This window comes from Columba livia, chromosome 4 (genome assembly GCF_036013475.1).
Source record: "Columba livia isolate bColLiv1 breed racing homer chromosome 4, bColLiv1.pat.W.v2, whole genome shotgun sequence".
NCBI lineage: Eukaryota > Metazoa > Chordata > Aves > Columbiformes > Columbidae > Columba > Columba livia.
In genome coordinates this window covers 46,406,902-46,427,996 of record NC_088605.1, presented here as the reverse complement: position 1 = coordinate 46,427,996, position 21,095 = coordinate 46,406,902, and the positions used below count along the sequence as shown (strand labels likewise).

The window sequence follows — 21,095 nt, the reverse complement described above, 5'->3', positions numbered from 1 at the left end:
TTGTACAATTCAAGCAGATATAGAAAATACAGAAGGATCTCAACTTGTTTATCATCTGTTATCATTCCATCTTATTGACCTGCAGCTATCTGTTTCAGATCTACAGTGTATCTAGTATGTATGGCAGTGTTTATTTCCCTTCCTTATGATGTTTGGCAAAGAATGAAGAAAACAAGCAGTACAATAATCTGGAAAAATGCATTTTTGTAAATACCATTTTACATTGTAAATTTATCAATCCATGTTTCCAAATATAAATCTAGGCCAAAGTGCCACAAATTTTATTTCTAAAGCAAATACAAAAATAAACATGTAGATGTAATTTTCAAATGGCTTTAATCTACTTAATTGGCTTTTCTGTCTGACATCATTTATCAAATCTTTTCTGTGGTAGCACCCCTGACACTCATGATTTCTTGGCTTCTGTAACCTTTGTGAAATCAAGCTGTGTTTTTTCTTTTGTTTGCCATGTATATTTTTTACCATTAACAGTTTGTCATCACTCTTCAGGCTGCCCATGTGGTAGCAATGAACAAGGCAGCAGTGTGTGGCTTGCTCTTTAGTACGCGAGAACAAGCAACAATGTGCAGTAAGAAGGTTTTTCCAGGCCTTTTCAAAGAGACAGAGTCAAATATTCATCAGCACTCTCACACTTTGTAATTTGCAGCCACTCCAGAGGAACTTCAATATCTAATTACCTGGCGTGGGGACAAAACCAGTAGAGTGAATTTTATGTGGCTAAAGCATCTCTTAGGAAATGGCCAAGTACTTATCCCTAAGTCAAATAATTAAATTTTGAAGTTCTCTTTTAGCTTCTATTCCTATATTTTCTACAGACTTGGTGTTCGACAGTGGCCGAGTCACTCGGTACCTCAGTTTCCTCATTTTTAATATGGGAGTAATACCACTTCCTTCTAGCTGAGAGGGATATTGTGAAGCTTCATTCACTAATGTTTGTAAAGTACTTTGAAATCACTGAAGAAACAGTGCAATGTAAATGCAGAGAACTTATTTATTTTTAAATTGGGGTCCAGGTGGAAGCCTTTTCTTAAATTAAGAATATCACTTTAAAATATGGACCATGTAAAAGTGCTTCGTGTTGCTAACTCCCTTCCTGACTATAGTGTTCATTAGGGACTTGCTAAAATCTAAGCTCCAAGAAATACTTGATGTTATTATGCAGATGTAATTTTAATATGAGCATTTTCTGTTACAGATATTTTCCAATGATGGTCAGTTCAAAAGCCGTTTTGGCATACGAGGAAGGTCTCCGGGCCAGTTGCAGCGGCCAACAGGAGTGGCTGTGCATCCCAGTGGTGACATCATTATTGCAGATTATGATAACAAATGGGTTAGCATATTCTCATCAGATGGAAAATTTAAGGTATGAGTTACCATGTGAATTCTCCTGAGCTTTCTCCATTTTACAAAGGATTGGGAAGTAATAGGGTTTTTTGTCAAGAAACTACATAGTTTGGTTGTAACTTAGTCCTAATTCCATTGTTGTGACGTGGAAAACCATGACACAGCTATGATGTATAATTAATAGGAAGAAGTCACAGCTGTCATACCAGTGTTATACCAAATGAAGACATGTTCCATTTCACAGTTCTCCATAGTAGGTACTTGGATGTCTTTCCATAACTTATAGTCAAGGATAACTAATGTGATCAAGTCTAGCTGGACTAGCTCAACAACCTTCATATTGTTAGTATTCTGATTATACAGAAAAGTGTGTGCATATATGTCCATACACACAGACATAAAACCTGATGAGGAGGACACGAGGCTCTTCAGTGACGTATGGAGGAAAAAAAGAAGGTAGCAGACTGATGGTGACTTCCTCTGTTTACTCCATACATATCAGCAGAACAAGTGCATTGCTCATGTATGATCCTGTTTGTAATAAATGCTCATACATTGCCCATGTATGATCCTGTTTGTAATAAATGCAAGGAAAGGCAACTCAGGATGTTGTTCCAGTGCTACAGCATAGACAGGAGTGTTTTAGGTGGGGTCATGTGCACTGGAAAAACTGAAGTGCAGTACTAATGTCTTAGGTTTCAGAAATCAGAAGTTCAGAGAAAAGCACACCTCTTATTTTCATAGCAACTCTGATCCCTTTAATAGAAGTAAAATTAGAAGGCAGCTACTACACTACAGTGATGCTTGCCAACTTGCAATATTTATTTTGCTTGGGTTCAGGTACAACTCCAGAGAGAATTAAGTGTTGCCTCCATTTGGTGCTCTTCTCTGAATGCATGTGACAGAGTCTGGCAATGCATGCTAGAAATAGCCACTTTTAGCAGAGTACACACTGTTCAGTGAGATAAAGGACCTGCAGGGAAATTTCTGCCATGGTCACTTATTTCTAGAGTCCTGCGTTGGAGAGAAATTGCCCGTTTAGCTAATTTTCTGGCAGCCTAATGACCAAAAAGCTCAGGTCCTGAGCTGCTCATGTGTGTACCAAGAAATTGCCTTCCTTTGAGCCGTCTTTGCAAAGTGATGAATGCTGTAGCAAATAGGCAGTTGTACTTTCATAGCCCTCAGTGGCTTCCATCTGGGAAAGAGACATGTATGCTTTTAAAAGTATCCAGATCCTGTGTAGACTTAAAGCTAAAATACAACAGTACCACTATGCAATGCAAAGTGTTAAAAAAATACAAATTACTTGGCTTTGCAGAGTATGTGATTTGCCTTGTCAAGTAGTTTTGAAAATGTACATCTACACAGGAAAACCTTGGTTTTGGCTGAAGACCTTGAATGAAATTAAGACACCAAAACAAACCCCAAAAAAGATGTAATGTAGTTTAGAATACAAATACTCTAAATAACTTAAGTGTGTTTTAAATAATCATTGACATCTTTAATGTGAACTAGCTTGATCTGGACAGAGAGTACAGAGGGATCACTTTCTTTACTTCTTAAGACATGCTATAAATCCAGCTCTGGAGGAAAAAGCTATGACTCTGGAGGAGCCAGGACCCTATGTGCTATACACTACCAGCAGGGAGACAGGTATTGAAAAAAATGAATTATTAAGGTAGTTCCTGTGACATGGAACCCAGCTTTGTTTTTAGTCAGTGTTTCTGTTAGATTGCAAGAGCTATGGGGGCAATGTTTCTGTGGTTAATGCAAGTTAATGCGTTGGACCTTATAGTTCTTGACAGCAGACTTATTAAATGAGAGATGAAATAGTGATGTAAAGTACTGGTTTTAGATTGAATGCAACAGGCTATATTTCTGAGAGAAAAAAATATACAAATGTTTGTAGAAGCATTTTATATATTGAGGAGAGGCATAATCACATAGTTGAAGCACAGGGCATGGATATAACTGATCTAGCCTGTGATTTCTTGTATGTTGGCAATTGTAATTCCTACAGGAGCTTTCTCAGATTAAATTGGCAAACACTTACTAAGATGCACAGAGAGATAAATAAACGGCCAATAATATTTCCCTACAAAGGACTGTGCCTGCAAGTCATTGTATATGATCTCTGATGCAGGTGGTCTGCTAATTGGTAACTCACCATTATCAGGGGGCTGTTTTGAACTTAATCTAACTGTTTTTTGTTGTTGTCCCTTTCTTTCTGTATTTACTTAGTCTCCCTTACTAGCATTTTAATAGTCACGTGAACCGGAAGGCAATTTTCCCCTGGAGACAGGCCCAGGCATCTCCCCCGTCACAGCCCTGGGCTGACTCACACAGCAACCCCACTGCCAGGCAGAGAAGTGTCACCTTCCTCGGTTGCTGGCAGCAACAGAGACAGAGCTCCATTTTCTCAAGGCTTTAAAACTTGATAATGCAGAGGTGGACAAACTCTAAGGTTACACCAAAATATCAGTCTCTTAAAATGAAAGGTTGCATTATTGTCCTGTGAATGATGAAACCTCATAGAGGGTTTTGGGAATTGTGGCTTCTGTTTCTGGCTATGTAACGGATCCTACAGGTGACTAGTGTTCTTCTGTTTCACTTCCCAGTGCTTTATTTTCCTCATCTATAAAAGACAGATAACAGTGCTGACTGCTTCTGTAAATTACTCTGAAATTGCTTAAGAAACTGTTAGAGGAAGACATATTGCTAGGCTAAGGAGAGAACACATGCCGAAGCAGCAGTATCAGCTGCTGTGCCAGTGGTGGTTCTCAAACCTAGAGAAGAAACTGGAGAACACAGCCAAGAGAACGATCCTTGGTCCTCTGAGGAGGGAATTACTTTCTTTCCGGCCTTGAAGGGTTGTATCTAAGATAGCTTCTTATCAGCCAAACAGGGCTGCAAATCAAGTTAAGATCAAGTTTAGATGAGTGGGAAAAGATGAAAGAAAACATTTTATCTGTCAGACTTCTATCTTTTCTTGTCTCATTAGAAGAAGAAGGGAGCTGCTTGAAGCTGGTTGCATGTTCACATAGGAATAGTTCTGTGGAGTGTGGTCATGGTTGAATTAAGACAGTCACATGAAAGATACATCCATTTATCGTGCGACATTGCAATGTTTGACAAAGCTGTATCTCCATATTAGGGAAGTTCTTAAACAGGAAAAGAAAGTATGTTGAAAGTCTGTAAATTAATTCCTGACAATTGCAAACATTTCAGACAGCAACAAGATTAGTGGAGTTGAACTTGAAGCTCTAATACACCTACTCTTCTACCATGGAAGAGCCTTTATAAATTTATATATAAGCTAGCTGGTTTCTTTTGTCTGTTTGTTTGTTTTTGTTTTTTGGTTTCGTTTGTTTTGGTTGGTTGGTTTTTTTTCCTACATCTAGAAATATCGCACAATAGAATACTTTCGACTTGGGTAGGGTGACTTTATAAACACACATTTGAAAAACAGTCTAAATCCATAAGAGCCTATAAAATAAGGGAGATAATATCCTTGACTGAATTCAGTTAAACACACTGATTGTATCAAAGGTTCAGATGATTCATTATAATTTATTAATTTCTAATGGCAAAAAAGCCTGAAAATACTTCTGTTCATACAGTGGCTGGGTTTCATAATGTTCTGTTCTAAATAATCAAACCTATAATTCTAAGAAACCTTCTGAAATAAAAATATACAAAGCATATGTTCATTCAGACCTGGTAATGTGTCATCAGCATATTTCCATCTAAACTGGAGAGATTTTTAGCAAAATGCACTGAAAACTCTAGCTGGGCGTAATTTATTGCTGCCTGCAAATTGTATTTTAAATCCTGGCCCAAGAATAGAGATTTTTATTACTCCTCTCAGCACTGAGTGCCCATTAATGTAGTACATGACTTATTCGTGATTTTTTTTTCCATATGTATTTATATGGGCAGGAAGACACTTTACTCATGAGTCTGAGTCATTTTTCCATAGGAATCCTGGAAAGATGGTAAGGAAGTGGTGCAATGCACAACCAGACAAACACAAGGGCATCTCAGAGGAAAGAAGGGAGTATGATTTAATCACCCCAAAGGAAATAAATCTACTAACTTGCATTTGGTTTATGTTGTTGCTGCTTTGTTGTTATGAAAACCTGAATACATTTTGTAGGTCTGCTCATATCCTTCCCCTGCTGAATACAAAGTAATTTTTAATAGTTTTCCCTGAGGATATTTTTGCATGACTTAATTAGGTGGTTTTTACTTAAATATTTAGCAATTTATAAGAGTATATGTACCTGAACATAAAACAGGCACATGATCATTGCATGTTGGCTAAATATAATCTTGAAGCCGCAAGATTTACTTTCTGGAGTTTTCTTTGTTTGAGACTGAAAGAGGTTGTGTAGTGGTGACTTTGTACCCGACAGCCTCAGGGAACATGGATGGTTTTATTTTGGGATGGCTCCTACTTTTACCTGCAACTCTACTCATGTGAATACCATGGAATAGGAGCATGGGGCTTATTAAGGGTACTTGGTCTCCTTCAGATACTAACACAGTTGTTTGCTCTGAAAACATTAGTGAATTGAGAGAAATAAGTTGGGAAATGGATCTTCTCAATGCCCATGATCTGTACCACTTGATAATTAGTCACAGACTAACAGAGCTTCAGCTACTCTTTACCACTTGCAAGAGGGAGGGGAAAGGGGCAGAGAAGTCAGAAGTGTTGCTTGTTCTCGGTGGTGATCTGTCCCACCCTGTGAAAGCAGTGAGGTGAAAAAATTGTATTGTTTTATATAGAAGATGAATATTTTCTTTATCCGTTTCATTTAAATTCCTATGGAAGCAAGAAATTATGTTCTCCACCAAAGAGATGGACCTTGATTTGTAGGATGTTTCTCTCAAATTACTGCAGGATCTGAAAATTCTGGATCCGTAATTTCAATACAGCCTGTTTGGCGAGTTGCCTGTCCAGCACAGTGAAGCTGCTGGAAGGAGACCAGACTTTCAGAACCAACCTGGATAACTTCTTCCAAATCTTCCCATCACTAAACAAACAAACAAAAAAGCCAAGAAAACCCAAACAAAGCAAATTGCTGCATTCCAAAAACAAACCACCCCAAACAATTAGGTAGAAAATAACATTTTATTGACTGAAAGGTCAGAATTCAACTGATTTTATGTAGATTAAACACGTTTCTGGAATCTCTGCCTGCAAAAAGAACAGAATGGTGAAAAATGTGAAATGGGTTGTGAGGTGATCCTAGAAGCTTCTTGAGTGTATGCCCAGGTAGCTCATGGCTTCTTTGAAGGTTTTGCCTCAGTTTCTCCTTGATCTGACCTGGACAGGATGATGTTGCTTAGATCCCCTTCTTAGATCCCTTTCTTTTTGCTCCTACTAAACAATGCTTCTAACATTTTCTGATCCATTTTGACAGCTCTCTAGTCTTTCTAAAGAATTATGTGTGAGATTCACCTCAGCCCCATTGAAGGTTTATCCATTTATACAATATGTAATATTGAATACAGTTCCCCTGCTGTTGCTAATTAGGCTGCCAGGTGTTTTGGTGCTCATGAAGCATATTTAAAATGATGAAAATAATTTTATTTACCTAAGACAGGAGCAAGCTTTGATTTAAGTGTTTTGAAGATTGCTGTATTTGCTGTCTGGCAGCATGATGCCATCTCCTTTGCAGGTTTCAGCTGACACTTCATGTGTCTAAGTAGCAAGTGAAGCAATCTCACGTGGATCTGGCCTGAGATGTAGCTTTGCTCAAATTCTTTCCAAGAGCACTCAGGACCTTCATGGTGTCTCATTCACCCAAGAAAGACAACAGAGGACATCATGGCCTACATCCCACCCAGCTCTGACGCTCCATAAGTGAGCTCTGAGTGCTTTGATGTAGTGGGCTGTCGTAAAGGCACGTTTCCCTGTCCATAACCTGGTGGTCACTGGACTCAGGAATAGTATGCAGTAGGAGGCAGAAGTCCTTTATGCATGTCTGCCTATCCTGCTGGTACACTACTGCTGGCTATACAGACATTTGTGATGGTTTCTGACAGATGCTGTAGTTTATCAAGACACACAAATCTGATTATTGTGTTTCTCATGAGTTGTATATTCAGACTCAGTTGCTGAGGTGCCAGACTTTCCACTCAAGAAGGGACATACAGAAAGCAGTCTCTATTTTCAGCTGAGGAAAAAAATATGAAGTACACAATCAGAGCTGATGAAAACCATCCCCTCTGGGAAACTTTCTATGACAAAAATGTCTCTCTGACCCACTGGGAGCCTGCAATACAATCTTTGAACTGCACTAATTATTTCTATCATGCCAACATCTTTTACTGTTTTGTGTTTTCCCTTTTAGGCCAAAATTGGGTCTGGAAAGCTCATGGGCCCTAAAGGTGTTTCTGTGGATCGTAATGGACACATCATTGTAGTGGACAATAAAGCATGCTGTGTTTTCATCTTCCAGCCAAATGGAAAAATAGTCACCAGGTTTGGTAGTCGAGGAAATGGGGACAAGCAATTTGCAGGTACACTTGATGGTAATATGTACATCCCCTTTTCTTGCCTCTTCTGCTCATATTTGCATGATGTTTGTTGATGACACTATATCCTCTTCATTTTTCTGTGGCGGGGGAAGGTTCTACTAAACCTAGAGCTGCTATTCACTTCACCATTTGTTTAATCGGACAGGAAGATTGCAACATCTGTTCTGCAAATATAGCTGTAACCAGATTGTTTTACCTACCTCTCTGTGCCTGGAAGCATTTCAGATCAGTGACCTGAGAAAGACTGATCTTAACTAGCATTTTATAAATGCTTTGTAATGCCCTCACTTGGCTATTCATGATAGTCAACTCAAAGAAGTTGTAAGAAATGAGCACAGAAAGCATAGAAGATTTCAATTAAGACTTCATATGAACATTTTCGAGAACTATTTTCAGTGTGTACACAACTCTAGACCTAAGCACTACCTGTTTCGTCTTGTTAATAAGCACATAAATATCTACATAGTCATCTGTATGGGAGGGAGGGAGGCATGAACAACGCTTATTGATAACACTAGCTGACAACCAGTTGAAAAAGAAATTATGTTTACAAAAGGGTATGCTGAGCTTTCTAAAACATGAAATGAAATCACTCTTAATTTGAAATTAATATTCTCAATTTGACTATTATTGCTCAGAAGCCAAATATTACATTCTGTCATTTTTTTGATTTAAGCAAACTTTTTGGTTTAGTTTTATTGTTATTTTTTTTCTTCCTCTGCATTGCAGGTCCTCATTTTGCAGCTGTAAACAGCAACAATGAAATTATCATTACAGATTTTCATAACCATTCCGTCAAGGTACTGTCAATGAATGGCAACTTGGAAAGCTTTTTATTTTATTATGGTACTTTCTTGGTAAAAATATTGTTATAAACAAAGAGACCACACTGTGTATGTATGAGGTCTGATATAAGGACTGCACATTCAAAGACATCTGCATGCTGTGTATTCCTTACTGGAGATATAATTATTTGCCTTTGGTGCCACTATAATGTTCTCTAATTCAATTACTTAAACAGAAGTCGTACCAGAGATAAATATTATTGACTTCGTTATTCTTATTATCTCTCTGCCAAACTTGTTACTTACCCTGTGTTCTTTCCTATTTTAAGTAAGTCTGGTAACTGCTTTTGAATTTCCCAGTAAAAGCTTCCCGCATTTCTAGTTGAATACAATGATAACAAATTAAAGATAGCTGACAATCTTTAATTCCATACGTATAAGCTTTAAGACCTGGATCCATTTACAACCTGGTATACCATTGGTTTTCATCCAGTAACTCCTGCACTGGGCAGAACTGGCCACTAGTCCTTACACCCCTAGGAAGCCCTGACTCACGTCCTGTTAAACAGTCACGGTAAGACAGGCCGGTCTGTTTCTTTGTCCCAGTAATAAACCAAACAAGCACACATGTTGAGATGGCATTTGATGAAAAATGTATATGAACAGGCCATTTCAGAAATTCCTCACCTGTGCAGGTTTGTTTTCAGGCTGTAACATTCTCTTTCAGTCCCCTTTTGCGCTCTCCCTCCCTCAACACGCAGCAGCAGGAGGACACAGGGAGCAGAACACTGTCCCACCTGGGTCCTCCAGCCATGTGCGCTGGTCCTACGCACCGGAGAAATCCATGGGATTTCACCTAATGTTCTGATTGAACACAAAGACAAACCCTCAGTCGAGCTCTTCATTGCTGGTAACTGAAATGATAAGTCTTATATATTCACCTGAAATAGGAAATCACTGTCTGAGCACAGAAACCCTCGTGTCTTGAGCAGTATCTTTTGAATAGCGGCCTTGCTCTCTTTTGGAATTAGAGAGGAAGTAGCTACTCATATGGTTTGGATTGCAACGAAGAAACTAAGACTGCTCCTGGAGCCCTAAAGCAGATTGTTTACGTGGTTTAGCAGCAGGAGCCCTGTGACTCCATAAATTACCCCTCCAGCAGCAGGACTTGCTGTGGTAATAAGAATGCCTGGAGAGAGTTAACAATGAGGGCAAACTAAAATGAAAAAAAGCAAGTGAAGAGATGTAAGAAGTGTGGCATCTTAGCAAATTTATAATTATTACATTCCTAATGGGAACAGAACATTCCCATCTGTCTCTGGGGTGACTCAATGGGATGAAAATGTTATTTGTTAGAATTTGGTACTAACTGGAAGAGATGCTTATTTTTCTAGTGTTCTCTAAATCGGTATAGGTAATTGTTGACATTTGGGAGAGCAATTTATAATCTGGGTAATGCTGTTATCTTTTCTTAGATGGTGGGGAAAGAGCAGAGAGTAAATTTTGTTTTAACTAATAAATGTATAAGTAAATAAATAAATTTAACTCCTGTCAATCCCAAAGCCTCTTCCTGCCTCCAATGTCTTGAATTAAACATCCTCATGCAGCAACATTATCCTCCCTGCCCCGTTAACCTCCAAGCGTTTTCCTTCCTTCAGGGATCATCTATGGAAAATCCTACTCAATGTAGGCTTCTCTCTCATTGGGTCTCTCACCATCCCCATTTTAACCCAGGGAGAAAACAATACGTCTCTGCCTGTTTTTTTTTTTTTTTCTTATTAGCTGACTTTTTTCTAGTTTCATCATCTAAGGCACCAACCTGGTATTTAATTAATTTCCTCCCCCAAATGTTTTTTCTCTGTTCACTGAGCGTGTTCAAGAATAGGATGGTTTCCTCACATCTTCCACCTTCTTATCACTTCAGTGTGCACTTGGCTCTTGTCCAGTCTTTGTATTTTCTTGTGCAAGGTCTCTTGTGCTGGTCTCTAAAAACACTGTTGGACCCTGTGGCACAGCTGGGAGTGAGTCCAAGATGGACCAAAATAGCAAATGCCTGTGGTACTACATAAATGACACATCCTGTATCTCACTTGGTCCCATTGGTGCATCCAGGTCACTGACAGAATAGTCATTGATGGGTCTCATCTTTTTCCTGTCTAAACCTGTTACTATCATAGAGAACTCAGTTGCTGATCTGTCTATACAGAGAACAGCATGCCATGATTCTCACCATGTGTTAGATTACAAAAGTCGGAGAAGAGTGCATCTGCTCAGTTGTGTCTCTGCAGGACTGACTCCCAGTGCTTTATCTGCAGTCAGCTCTTCTTAATTCAAGATGCACAAGCTGCAGAAGGGTTCCTGGGGCCCTCCACCTCTGTGTCTGAGCTGAATCAGATCTTAAGTGAGAAAGGAAATACCTTATGGTGTAATGAAGCTGGAGGGAGAGATGGGCACATTTCCTCCAATCTTCAATGTGTGTGTGTGTAGGGGAGGTGTGTTCCTGGGAACTCTTCAATTCTCAGTTTTGTTAACAGGTGAACTGGTAGTAGTAGATTATTAATATTTGATATGATGCCATATTCAGGTTTTTGTTTTAACCCATACAGGTATTTAACCAGGAGGGAGAATTCATACTGAAGTTTGGATCAAATGGAGAAGGAAATGGACAATTTAATGCACCAACTGGAGTAGCTGTAGATTCTAATGGAAATATTATCGTAGCAGATTGGGGAAACAGCCGAATACAGGTATAAATTTCTGTATTTCAAAGGTGCTTGAATAGGAAAACTAATGGATTGATAACTCTGACCACAGAAGTCTTGAGACTTCCCAAGAAACAGGATAGCACATTAGAAGTGATGCGATTTCTAACTTGGCCTTTTATATACTTCATGGCTGGTCTGTCTCCTTTTAGAAGGGGTGGTGTCAGATTGTGGATTTTCCGGTGGGAATGCTAGGAACTCTGATGGTTACTGTTACCAAGGCTTTTGTCTCCAAGTAGTTCCCCAAAAGCTATTTAATAAGTTAGGAGACTTGCAAGCCTTGCTGAGATGATAGTAGTTTATAATCACCGTAACAGAAAATTGGAGATATGGTGGAAAAATACCAAAAAGCAAATGATTTGTATAGACCCTGAACCAAATGCAGCTGATTTTTTTGATGTTTTTGAAATATTGATACAATATTCTGCTTTTGAGATTTGCACTTGGTTTTTTTAAATCTATCTAGCGCTAATCACAAAGTCGTCTTATTTTCCAAAGAATATCTAAAAAATAACTAAGTATAGGTATTATTTTCTCTGAATATAAAAACGAAGGAGCTGCTTATGAGTTGTTGTCAGGAAGCACTATCAACAGTAAACAAATTCCTGGTGGTCTCTGTGTGGGAACCTAAGAGTCAGGCTGGCCACAACAGTAATATTTGTTAGGCAAGCAAGGTGTTGGTTGAGTTCCTGATTGGGTTTGATTTACTGTTGTTGGCTATTTTTAGAATGAAGAACAGCTGAAGTGCTCTTTTTGTTATTATTTCATTGCATGTTTAATTCTTGCCAAAGATCCTAACAGCTTTAATTAGTTCTTTTTAATAAGAAAATGCATTTGTATATAAACTTGTATCTTGTGAAAACTACAGATCGGATTCTCTCCTGTTTAGTGTATGTCATCCATTTCAGAAATGAGAAGTATAACATTATAATTGAGAGCAGACCTGAATCTGTTATTTTGCCTTTTTTTACTCATAACATTTCTTCTGTGCTTTCTAACCCTCAAAGGTTTTTGATGGAAGCGGATCGTTTTTATCCTACATTAACACCTCTGCTGACCCTCTTTATGGTCCCCAAGGTCTAGCCCTTACTTCAGATGGCCATGTTGTAGTTGCAGACTCTGGAAATCACTGCTTCAAGGTCTATCGATATTTACAGTAGCAATGAGCTCTGGAGCTGGATAATCGTCCACCCTTAAGAAAAGACTGATCCTAGAGATCCAATGCAGGATATCTCCTACTTTGAATTCATTTTTAATAATGAAGGAGTCTCTTATGGACTTCTTACGTTAATTTCTAAACTTACCTTGTTTACATAGGACTTGCACCTCTTATGTTTCTCACTGAACTTTTTGTTGTAAGGGTTAATATACAAAATCCTCTTTAACTGAATTCATAAAGACAATGTGATACTAAATGCAAACAGCAACTTATGGAACTGGAATTAACTGGTTAGGCAAAAATGAGAAAAATTTGGGAAAAGTCCCCAAAGCTTTTTGAAGACTGCGAAGGGTAGCTCCTGCTCAGAGCTTCCAAATTTGAAGAAGAATCATTGTTATGCATTATTTAACCCAGAGGTGATCCTGGGAATCTTCTAGATCTCATTATCATGGTAGGTATTACAATTTTAACATTCTTCAGTCTTACTATCTATAACAAGTAGGTCCTTTTAGTATAAGGTTAAGTCTCACAAAATCCATCTAGCTCTAACTGTCAGACCTGACACAGCTCAACGTTTAGCACTATGAGAATCAATGCAAATTCCCTACTCATGTGGGATTAATGAAGGATTGTTTCATGTGCTTGTTTTTCACTCCTCTTGCTCAATGTTCTGGAAAGATTTTGCAGAGACCTGACATTTCTAAAGCTCTGAAAAACTTAATTGTAGTGATACATTAATGAGAACTGGATTTCAGTATAACGACAGACCTTTTTACGCGAAACCAGTTCATTAGGATCAAAGTTATTACAATGTCAGCTCAATTAACCTCATGTGTGCCACTCTTTTGTATCTGTTCATTGCCATGTTTCCTTAAAGCAACTCTTTGTATTAACCAATAAAATAAAATGCAGCATCACACAGGACAGAAAGCCAGAGAGGTACCCCTATGGAGGACCTACATTATACAACCAAAGGAACTGTGGTAAACAGAGGTTGTATAGGAGAGCCAAGGGTTACCAAAGCTATTTGTTTTTACATGAGAAAAAATACGTTACAAATAAGAATGAATTTGAACCAATTCCTGAAGTCCTTCATCAAAGGGAATTTTGTTAGAAGACAAAATAAGGACTGCGAGATTAGTTCTGATTTGTTTGTATGTGTGTATGTATGACTGACACAAAAATAAAGTAAATGTAGGTTATTTCAGCAAACTGGAACGTATGTATGCCATTTGACAATGGCAGTACTCTGAAAAATGCCCCTCCTTCTTCCTGCCAGATCTCTCTATTGTGTTCTTTGTTGAAGAATTAATTTAATTGAAAATGCTTACAATCATATGACTTAGTTCTGGTTTTCATGTTTGTTTTTTTAAGTGTCACCTTGTCCTTTTTAAAGTAGTGTTGGCTTTACTCTCATTTCTAAATCCAATGGTCAAAGGACGAATTGCTACCATAGCCTAATATAGATAGAGTGGTGCTCACTATTAAACCTCACTTGAGGAACTGGTGAGCTTGTTGCCAATGCCTGCAATAGCCTGGGAAGTACTGTCTTTTCTCATTTTTAGGGCCTTGCAACAAAAGGGCACTGGGTCAGGAACAAGGGAGTATTTTAAGCATGTTTGCAAAATGGAAAGAAATATTTGTTAAATTACTCGGTGTAAGTATTTGTCTTATTTCTAAAAGGTTAAGGTTGTTGTTTCAATGAGTTTGAGAAAAACTAATGGTTTTTTTGTAAAGATGCATTTGACTTGTAAAAATGCAGACCCCAAGGTTCTTAAATGTGGAGTATGCCTGTTTTTTAATTACTGTTTCGTAATGATATTTCCTCTTCTTCCCTTTATTTTTTGCACATAGAGCCACTTTTCAAATTCTTGTGCAAGATAAGTTTCCTTATTTCATTGGAATAAATATTTTCTGTATAAGGCTTAAGGTTTGGACTATATAATGCACCTGGGAAAGAAATGGTAACATTCCTGAAATGTTAAAACTCAAATTTGTTATTACCAAAAGAACAAAATATCCTCTGCTTGAACTGAGTTTGTCCTAAAATTCTGAAGACAATATCTCAGTCATTATACAATAAACTGTCCTAACAAAATTTAACACAGTTGTAGATCAAATTTTCTGACGATCAAGTAGTTTCCTTCTAAGTGTCCTTATAAACAACCTTCTGGCAAACAAATAACTTCTGACATTGGAATACCCTTAAATGGTGAATTTATCGATGAAGAAAAGCTATGTAGCATTTTAACTGTATTAACAAAGAAAAGAGGTTGCACAGGTTCTTTGACATAAAAAAGAAATGAAAATGTATTGCTAGTGTCAGTTATGGATAATATTAATCAAATCCAGTTCCATATTTGGATTTTTATAATAATGTTTTACTAAACCTGCATGGTTTCCACTCACGAAACATTGCCAAGTCCTCTGTTGCCAGGAACTCTGAGAAAACCAGAGTCAGAAATCAGACACTAATCTATACAATAAAACATATACTTAAGACAGTGATGTTCCACGTATGCACTCTTCTTGAAAAGATTTTCAGTCCCTTTTACTCAGTATTGTTTAGCAGGATTTTACATAACCTATGTCAACATAGTGCAACCTGATGAAATGTGGAATGCTGCACGCAACTCTCTTACAACCCAGCTAACAGCTGTTAGGGGTGACGTGGATTTTTTAATTAAGATTGAATAGTCTTTTGGGTTTTCAGACATTATCACCAGAGCAGCACTCACTGCACCTGAAGAATGTCACTCATTTGGAGTTCTTTCTGATAGCAAATGCTGCCAACTGCAATTTCAAATTCAGCAGCATATAGACCCTTCCAAGGTCTGACCTTATCTGCCTGGCACTGGTAAACTGAGAAACACATTGCTTTTAGCTTCTGAAGCCAACTTAGTGAAGATGCTTGGCTTACAAACCTTACAGAGAACAACCAAAGCAGAAATTATGATCTAAAAAACTGGCAGATTTTTTTCTCCTCCAATTAAGTGAACATCAGAATTGCACTACTTGATTTGCTGAGTTGTTTGCATTTATTAAAGGCTTTATTGGCATTCTGCTGCCAGATTTCAGGTATAACCAAAAGTTCCCTTGACTTCCCTGGAATGCTAATTGACTAGCAGCACAGCATGAATGGTGAAAGCATGTGCTTCATTTAACTAATCTTCAACTCAGACGTTATTTCAAAAGACTATCAGATCTTGTGTAATTTGGAGCATTTTAGGACAAACTAGCCAACGGTATTTTCATTGTTTTGTGAATAGAATAAAAAGATCTATTCGGATAAATCCGATATAAACAGTAGAGGACTTTTATATAGGCTAAACCAGCAGCAATGTAGCTGAAAAAGAAAAGGAAAATAGTTTAGGCAAGCATTTGCCTAACGTAGATGGAGAGCTCTTTATTAGTAAATGCTCTTCTGTAAGAGCTAGAGGGCTGTCAATTTTATGTCAATATTTTCTATAACTAAGGATCTAGTATTGCCATAATGAGAACTACAAGTGCCCAATATGTTGTGTTTATAATAAAGAAATGACTTTTGGTTGTGGGTGACAGCAAGTTATGAAGTCATGATGTACATTGAAAATTTTCTTCAAGAATTAGGAGCAGTGATTGTTTTGGCCTGTTTGTGGAGAGTGCGCGAAAGGTATTTGTGCTACAGAGCAGGAAGATTCCTAATGGGTTGTATTATTCCTGATGAATGTACAGCACTTCAGTTGATGTTTGTGAGCAACACGGCCTTAACCCTGACACTTTTGCTTTGTCTTTATGACATGGGAATGTTCCCTAAGCTGCACAGTGTATGGCAGTACCCCTGTTAGCAATCTCTACCAGTTGATATGCTGGAGCTTTCCAGTTCTAGGAGTGAGTCTGTCTTTTTTCCTTTTTTTTTTTTTAAAAAAAAAAGTCTTTGTACATTCCAGTCAATCTCATATGTTTTGTGTACACATAAGCCTTGCACTCTCTTGACACTCATAATGAAATATTCTTCTCACCTTTTATTTTTAAATCCCCATAAGGCTAAATACAAAATTTGTCTCCTTAAGGTCAAGGATGAAAGATGCGCATCAAAGTGTTTGCGTGTGTGTGTAGTTTTAGCTTCCTGTGTGTCATGGTATTCTTGATGCTTTAGCCGATGATTAAAAAAACTTACTCTGTCTTGGAAATGTAGGAAAACCAGAGTCAAATGTGTACCTTTACCACGCACAAAAATTTCAAATAATAAAAATAAAGCTTGTTTCCTCTGTTATTTTCATGGTTGAGGATTTATTTTTCATGTCTCATACTCACTGTCCCTAAAAATAGCCGGATGCAGGAGGATGAGTATTCTTGTTCCAAAAGGAAACCCTGACACTGCAGGTCACAAGCCAAGAAAACAGATCGTTTCATGGGTGTTAAGCTTTTATGTAGACACAGAGGAAAAGAGGGACTTGGGTCCTTCTTGGGAAGAAGGTGATGAATTGGAGCTTCATTGTCTTTTCCCTTCCTTCTTCAGTTCAGTCATCAAAATTAACATTTTCATTGGCAGCAGTAAGATTATGATCTGTAATCTTTAATTTGCTTCACAGAAGTACACAGTACCTTTCAGCTATGCTGTGCTATAACCTTTCAAGCGTCTGCTGCAGAATATCAAACACAAATTATTGTAAAGAACAGAAAAATTGCCTCAGGAGTTCACTCTGACTCCCTTCCTGTAAGAACAAATTTTCAGCTCATGTTAACTTTCATTTTACATAGTACATATGTCTTTTTGGTCACTGGTGATTGCTCCAAACCTGAATCCTTTGAGAACTCTGTGATTAGGAACTCACACACAAAGTAAAATAGAATCTTCAGACACATCATCTGTCTTGGAAACAATCTCACTGGAGGGGACTGGAGAGGACAGCCTCGGTGATGTGTGTTTGCTCAGTGGCAGGACACTCACAAATGAGACACCTGAAATACAGAGCAGCCATCCTTCTTCATGGATCTTGCCCTCAAACTCTCTAAAGGAATCCATGTTTTGTTCTTTCTTGCAAGTCATAGGGAATGTCAGCAGCCATGTTTTGAGGCCCTTTTTTCTCCTGAAGGCAAACTTACTATAACTTAATGGATCGGTTTTGGTTTTCTTTGTCAGTCTTGAGATGAATATGTGTCCAGAAAATAGTCTTGGTGCTGAATGTACTGGAGTATATTGTCTACCTGCCCTGAAGTTCAGATGCTTACAAGAGCCTTTATTTGGCTGCCAGCTAAAAAAGACCCACAGCTTGAAGCAGAGCAGTGTTGGTTTGACATTTGGAGTTGCAGAGCAGTGTTGGTTTAACATTTGGAGTTGCGGAGCACCTGTTGTTTCCCAGGCAAAGAAGACCATGAAGAACAGAAGAAATAGCAAGGAAACCCTGAAACCACAGAGCTGAGTAGGCGAGACTCTTGGTGGGCTAGAAATTTTTTCTGTCCCCTGGATTTTTACAGCAGGGGCTCTCTACCAGTGAGCAAAATCAGACAGACAGGATGTTTAAACTGGAGAACATTGCCCTTTACCAGGAAAATTCTGCAGTAAAAGGCCAACTTCCTCTTTGGCCTCCCTGTGCCACTTAGGTGTGGCAGCAAGAACTTTTGAAAGTGCTGTAAACCGGAATACAGAGCCCAGTATCACCAAGGAGAAACAGTGTCAGGGAGGGTAAGGCCAAAATAACTAAAGGCGTGTGTATTTTGGGCACCCATGTTTAACTAGGATCTCTCTCTTTAGAGTGATGACCACTTAACGAATATTGCATGCTCAAAAATGTTTAATTGTTTCTTAGGCTGGAGTTCTGTTTCATATCCAGCTCTGCAGTTAACTGTCCCCATAGTTTTGCTGACAGTTCATGTGAATGCTCCCTCATGTGCACCAGACAAAGCTTATCTGGCTGAACTGGAACAGTGTAATTTCTGTGGACAGATGTTCTCCCCAGGCCCCAGATGTGCTGGTGGAAGAGATACCTGCCCCATGCTACTTATTACTACCTCCAGTTGAAGGCTCCTGACCCTCAGATCTGTTGGCTGAGTGAGGCATATGAATGCTCCCTCATTCTTTTAGTGAAATGCCTAGTTACCAAAAACTAGTATTTAAGCTACTCACCTCAATGAGTTGGCAAGCACTTACTTTAGCAGCTCTGCTAGCAAAGCTGTGGAAGCAGTTCAGTTTTGGAGAGCCAGCTAGCATTTCTCACCAGGTTAGATGTTTGTGCGGAGAACATCTGCTTACAGTCCAGCAGGATCCTCATCTGAGGATGAAATGAGGCAGCAAATGCTGTAGAGACTGGTCTGTGTGGGATACTCATGGATGATACTGCTTCCTGATCCCTGGCCACATCGCACCACAGACTGCTTGGACCTCAGAGGAGTTGGTATCACCTCCCATGGGTGAGCATCTCCTAGAGCTCTGCTTGTCCTCCATCCTCAAGCTCTACCGAAGCATCTTTTTGCTGTCAGTTATACAGATATTGTGGGAGGTAGCCATAGGACTCAGAGGGTTTGCTATGACTTTTCCGGAAATAAATTGATCTGCCGTTCAACTTGAATTCCTTCTGCTGAAAAAAATAGCTCATGTAATTAAGGACTGCACTATGGTGCATATATATGAAAAGAACAAAATTAAAGTAGGTCAGACAATTTTCATTCTCCTACTTCACAGCCTTCCTGCCTGACATTGGTGCTTTAATGTCCTTTCAAAACAGAGTTTATGAATGTCATTCAATTACAGATTTGTAAGAGCCAAATTAAGGAGGGTACAAATCTAATTTTGTCTAAGCATATTTTAACACTGACAAAGCAATGTATTTTCTCTATCCCAGGAATGGCAAAGAAGTGTTTTGTCTGTACTTTGAAATCTCAGACAGACACCTAGCATAAAGAACTTCAGCCCAAACTGCTAAAGCTTAAGAAAATCACAGGGAAAGGAGAACAATCTTCTAATAGAAAGGCACAGTTATGAATCACCCTTCCACAGTACTTCAATCCATTGTCTTGTTTTTAGTATATGAATAGCAGTTTTGTGAAATACCACATTTAGACATTCTGAAGCCTATTAAATATGCCAGACCTTTATGTATTTTAGGGGTTGTTCATTCCACTTTACTCAGTAATGGGAAACTACCCTCACATGATAGAGCATAAGATGCTCCTGTGTGTTCTCCCTGTGTTGGGACCTCTTCCACCCAGTGCTCTTTCAAAGAAGTTAGCTTTGATCTGGTGCTGCAAAATTTGGGAGGTGTTAAGGATCCTCTTATTACAGAGTAAATCAGGCCTAGAGATTTGGCCATGAAAGGGTTTCAGGGTTGCCAGTGCACCCAGGACAGCTGAGCCTGGATGTCTCCAGGGGGCACAGGTGGAGAAAACCTGCCCCACCATCGCCCAAGAGTGTGACCTAATGTTTTGGAGGCAGATGTGCTGGGCTGGCATGGTGCTGTGATCACATTCAACTGCTGAAACCAGGAACACCTTCCAGCTGTGGCTCCAAGTGGGTGCTCTGACCACACGTCAGTTCCATCCAGGGGTGGGAGCTGGGTGTTTGCGGCCAGTCTACTTTCAGGTGCGACAGGGACACTGCAGCATCGCTGCCTCACAAGTGTTCTGAACAGAAGCCCCAAGGTAGATGCCTCAAGCCCGCTTCAGAGTGAGCATCCCTCTGAAACCCCGTCCTCCCTCTCCCTCTTCTCCCAGCAGCACCTTCAGCTCCCACACCCACTCTGCTGCTCGTGTCTCAGGTGGAGAAAACCCACGCTGCAACAGGTGCATTGCAAGTGCTGTAGCAATCATCTGCCTGGCAGCGGTAAAAAAAGGAGCAGAGCTCAGTTTTATTTCAGGAAGGGGCCCACATCCTGGGAGAGAAGGTCACGGTGGTGGGAGGGAAACAACTGTCATAGGGAGTGTGGGGACATGCTGGCTTTGAGGGCTGGCCAAAGGAAGGGAAAAGCAGTGGGACAGAACATGAGCCCTCATGGCAGATGAGGAGGCGTGCCAACAGACTTCATTGCAGGTGAGTGAGCTGAAAATGTGGTGCACAAGGAAGCATAGAAGCAGCTTTGTGTTTTGTATGAATATTAAACTTTGTATTAATAATGTCCTCCCTAAGTTGCATTTCATTATTAGTAATACACTGGTGTGCACAATGAGGCACAGGATCACAGCCAGGTCTGCATGGAAGAGAACCTCATGTTTCACAAAAAGAGGTACCTCGCAAAGACGATGGAAAATATTCCTGGAGACTGCCTGAACAGTTCAGCTCGCATGCTTTCATTTGCTTGAATTTAAACCCTATTATTAGTATGGCAGATACGAACCCATTGCTGTTAAACTGCAAAGCAGTTTCTCAGAACTGCTATAGCTGAAGGAGGGTAATTTACAGCACATATAGTAATTAAAATGAACTGTAATTAAAGTCCCTAGAACAGTCATCGCAACAACTGTTTCAAGCAATACCAGATGTGCTTCCACAGACAAGAGATG

General features: G+C 39.2%; 1 protein-coding gene across 16 annotated transcripts in view; it reads left to right on the top strand.

Moving 5' to 3' along the window:
- TRIM2 (tripartite motif containing 2) overlaps positions 1–16,872 on the top strand; it is an 88,856-nt gene extending 71,984 nt beyond the window's left edge. For all 16 annotated transcript variants that reach the window (XM_021285388.2, XM_021285385.2, XM_021285382.2 and 13 more), the window contains 5 exons: positions 1,217–1,384; positions 7,725–7,893; positions 8,641–8,711; positions 11,303–11,443; positions 12,466–16,872. In XM_021285388.2, the coding sequence (XP_021141063.1) occupies positions 1,217–1,384; positions 7,725–7,893; positions 8,641–8,711; positions 11,303–11,443; positions 12,466–12,618 (702 nt within the window). In that variant the 3' untranslated portion in view covers positions 12,619–16,872. The remainder of the gene's footprint in view (positions 1–1,216; positions 1,385–7,724; positions 7,894–8,640; positions 8,712–11,302; positions 11,444–12,465) is intronic.
- The last annotated feature ends 4,223 nt before the right edge of the window (positions 16,873–21,095 follow it).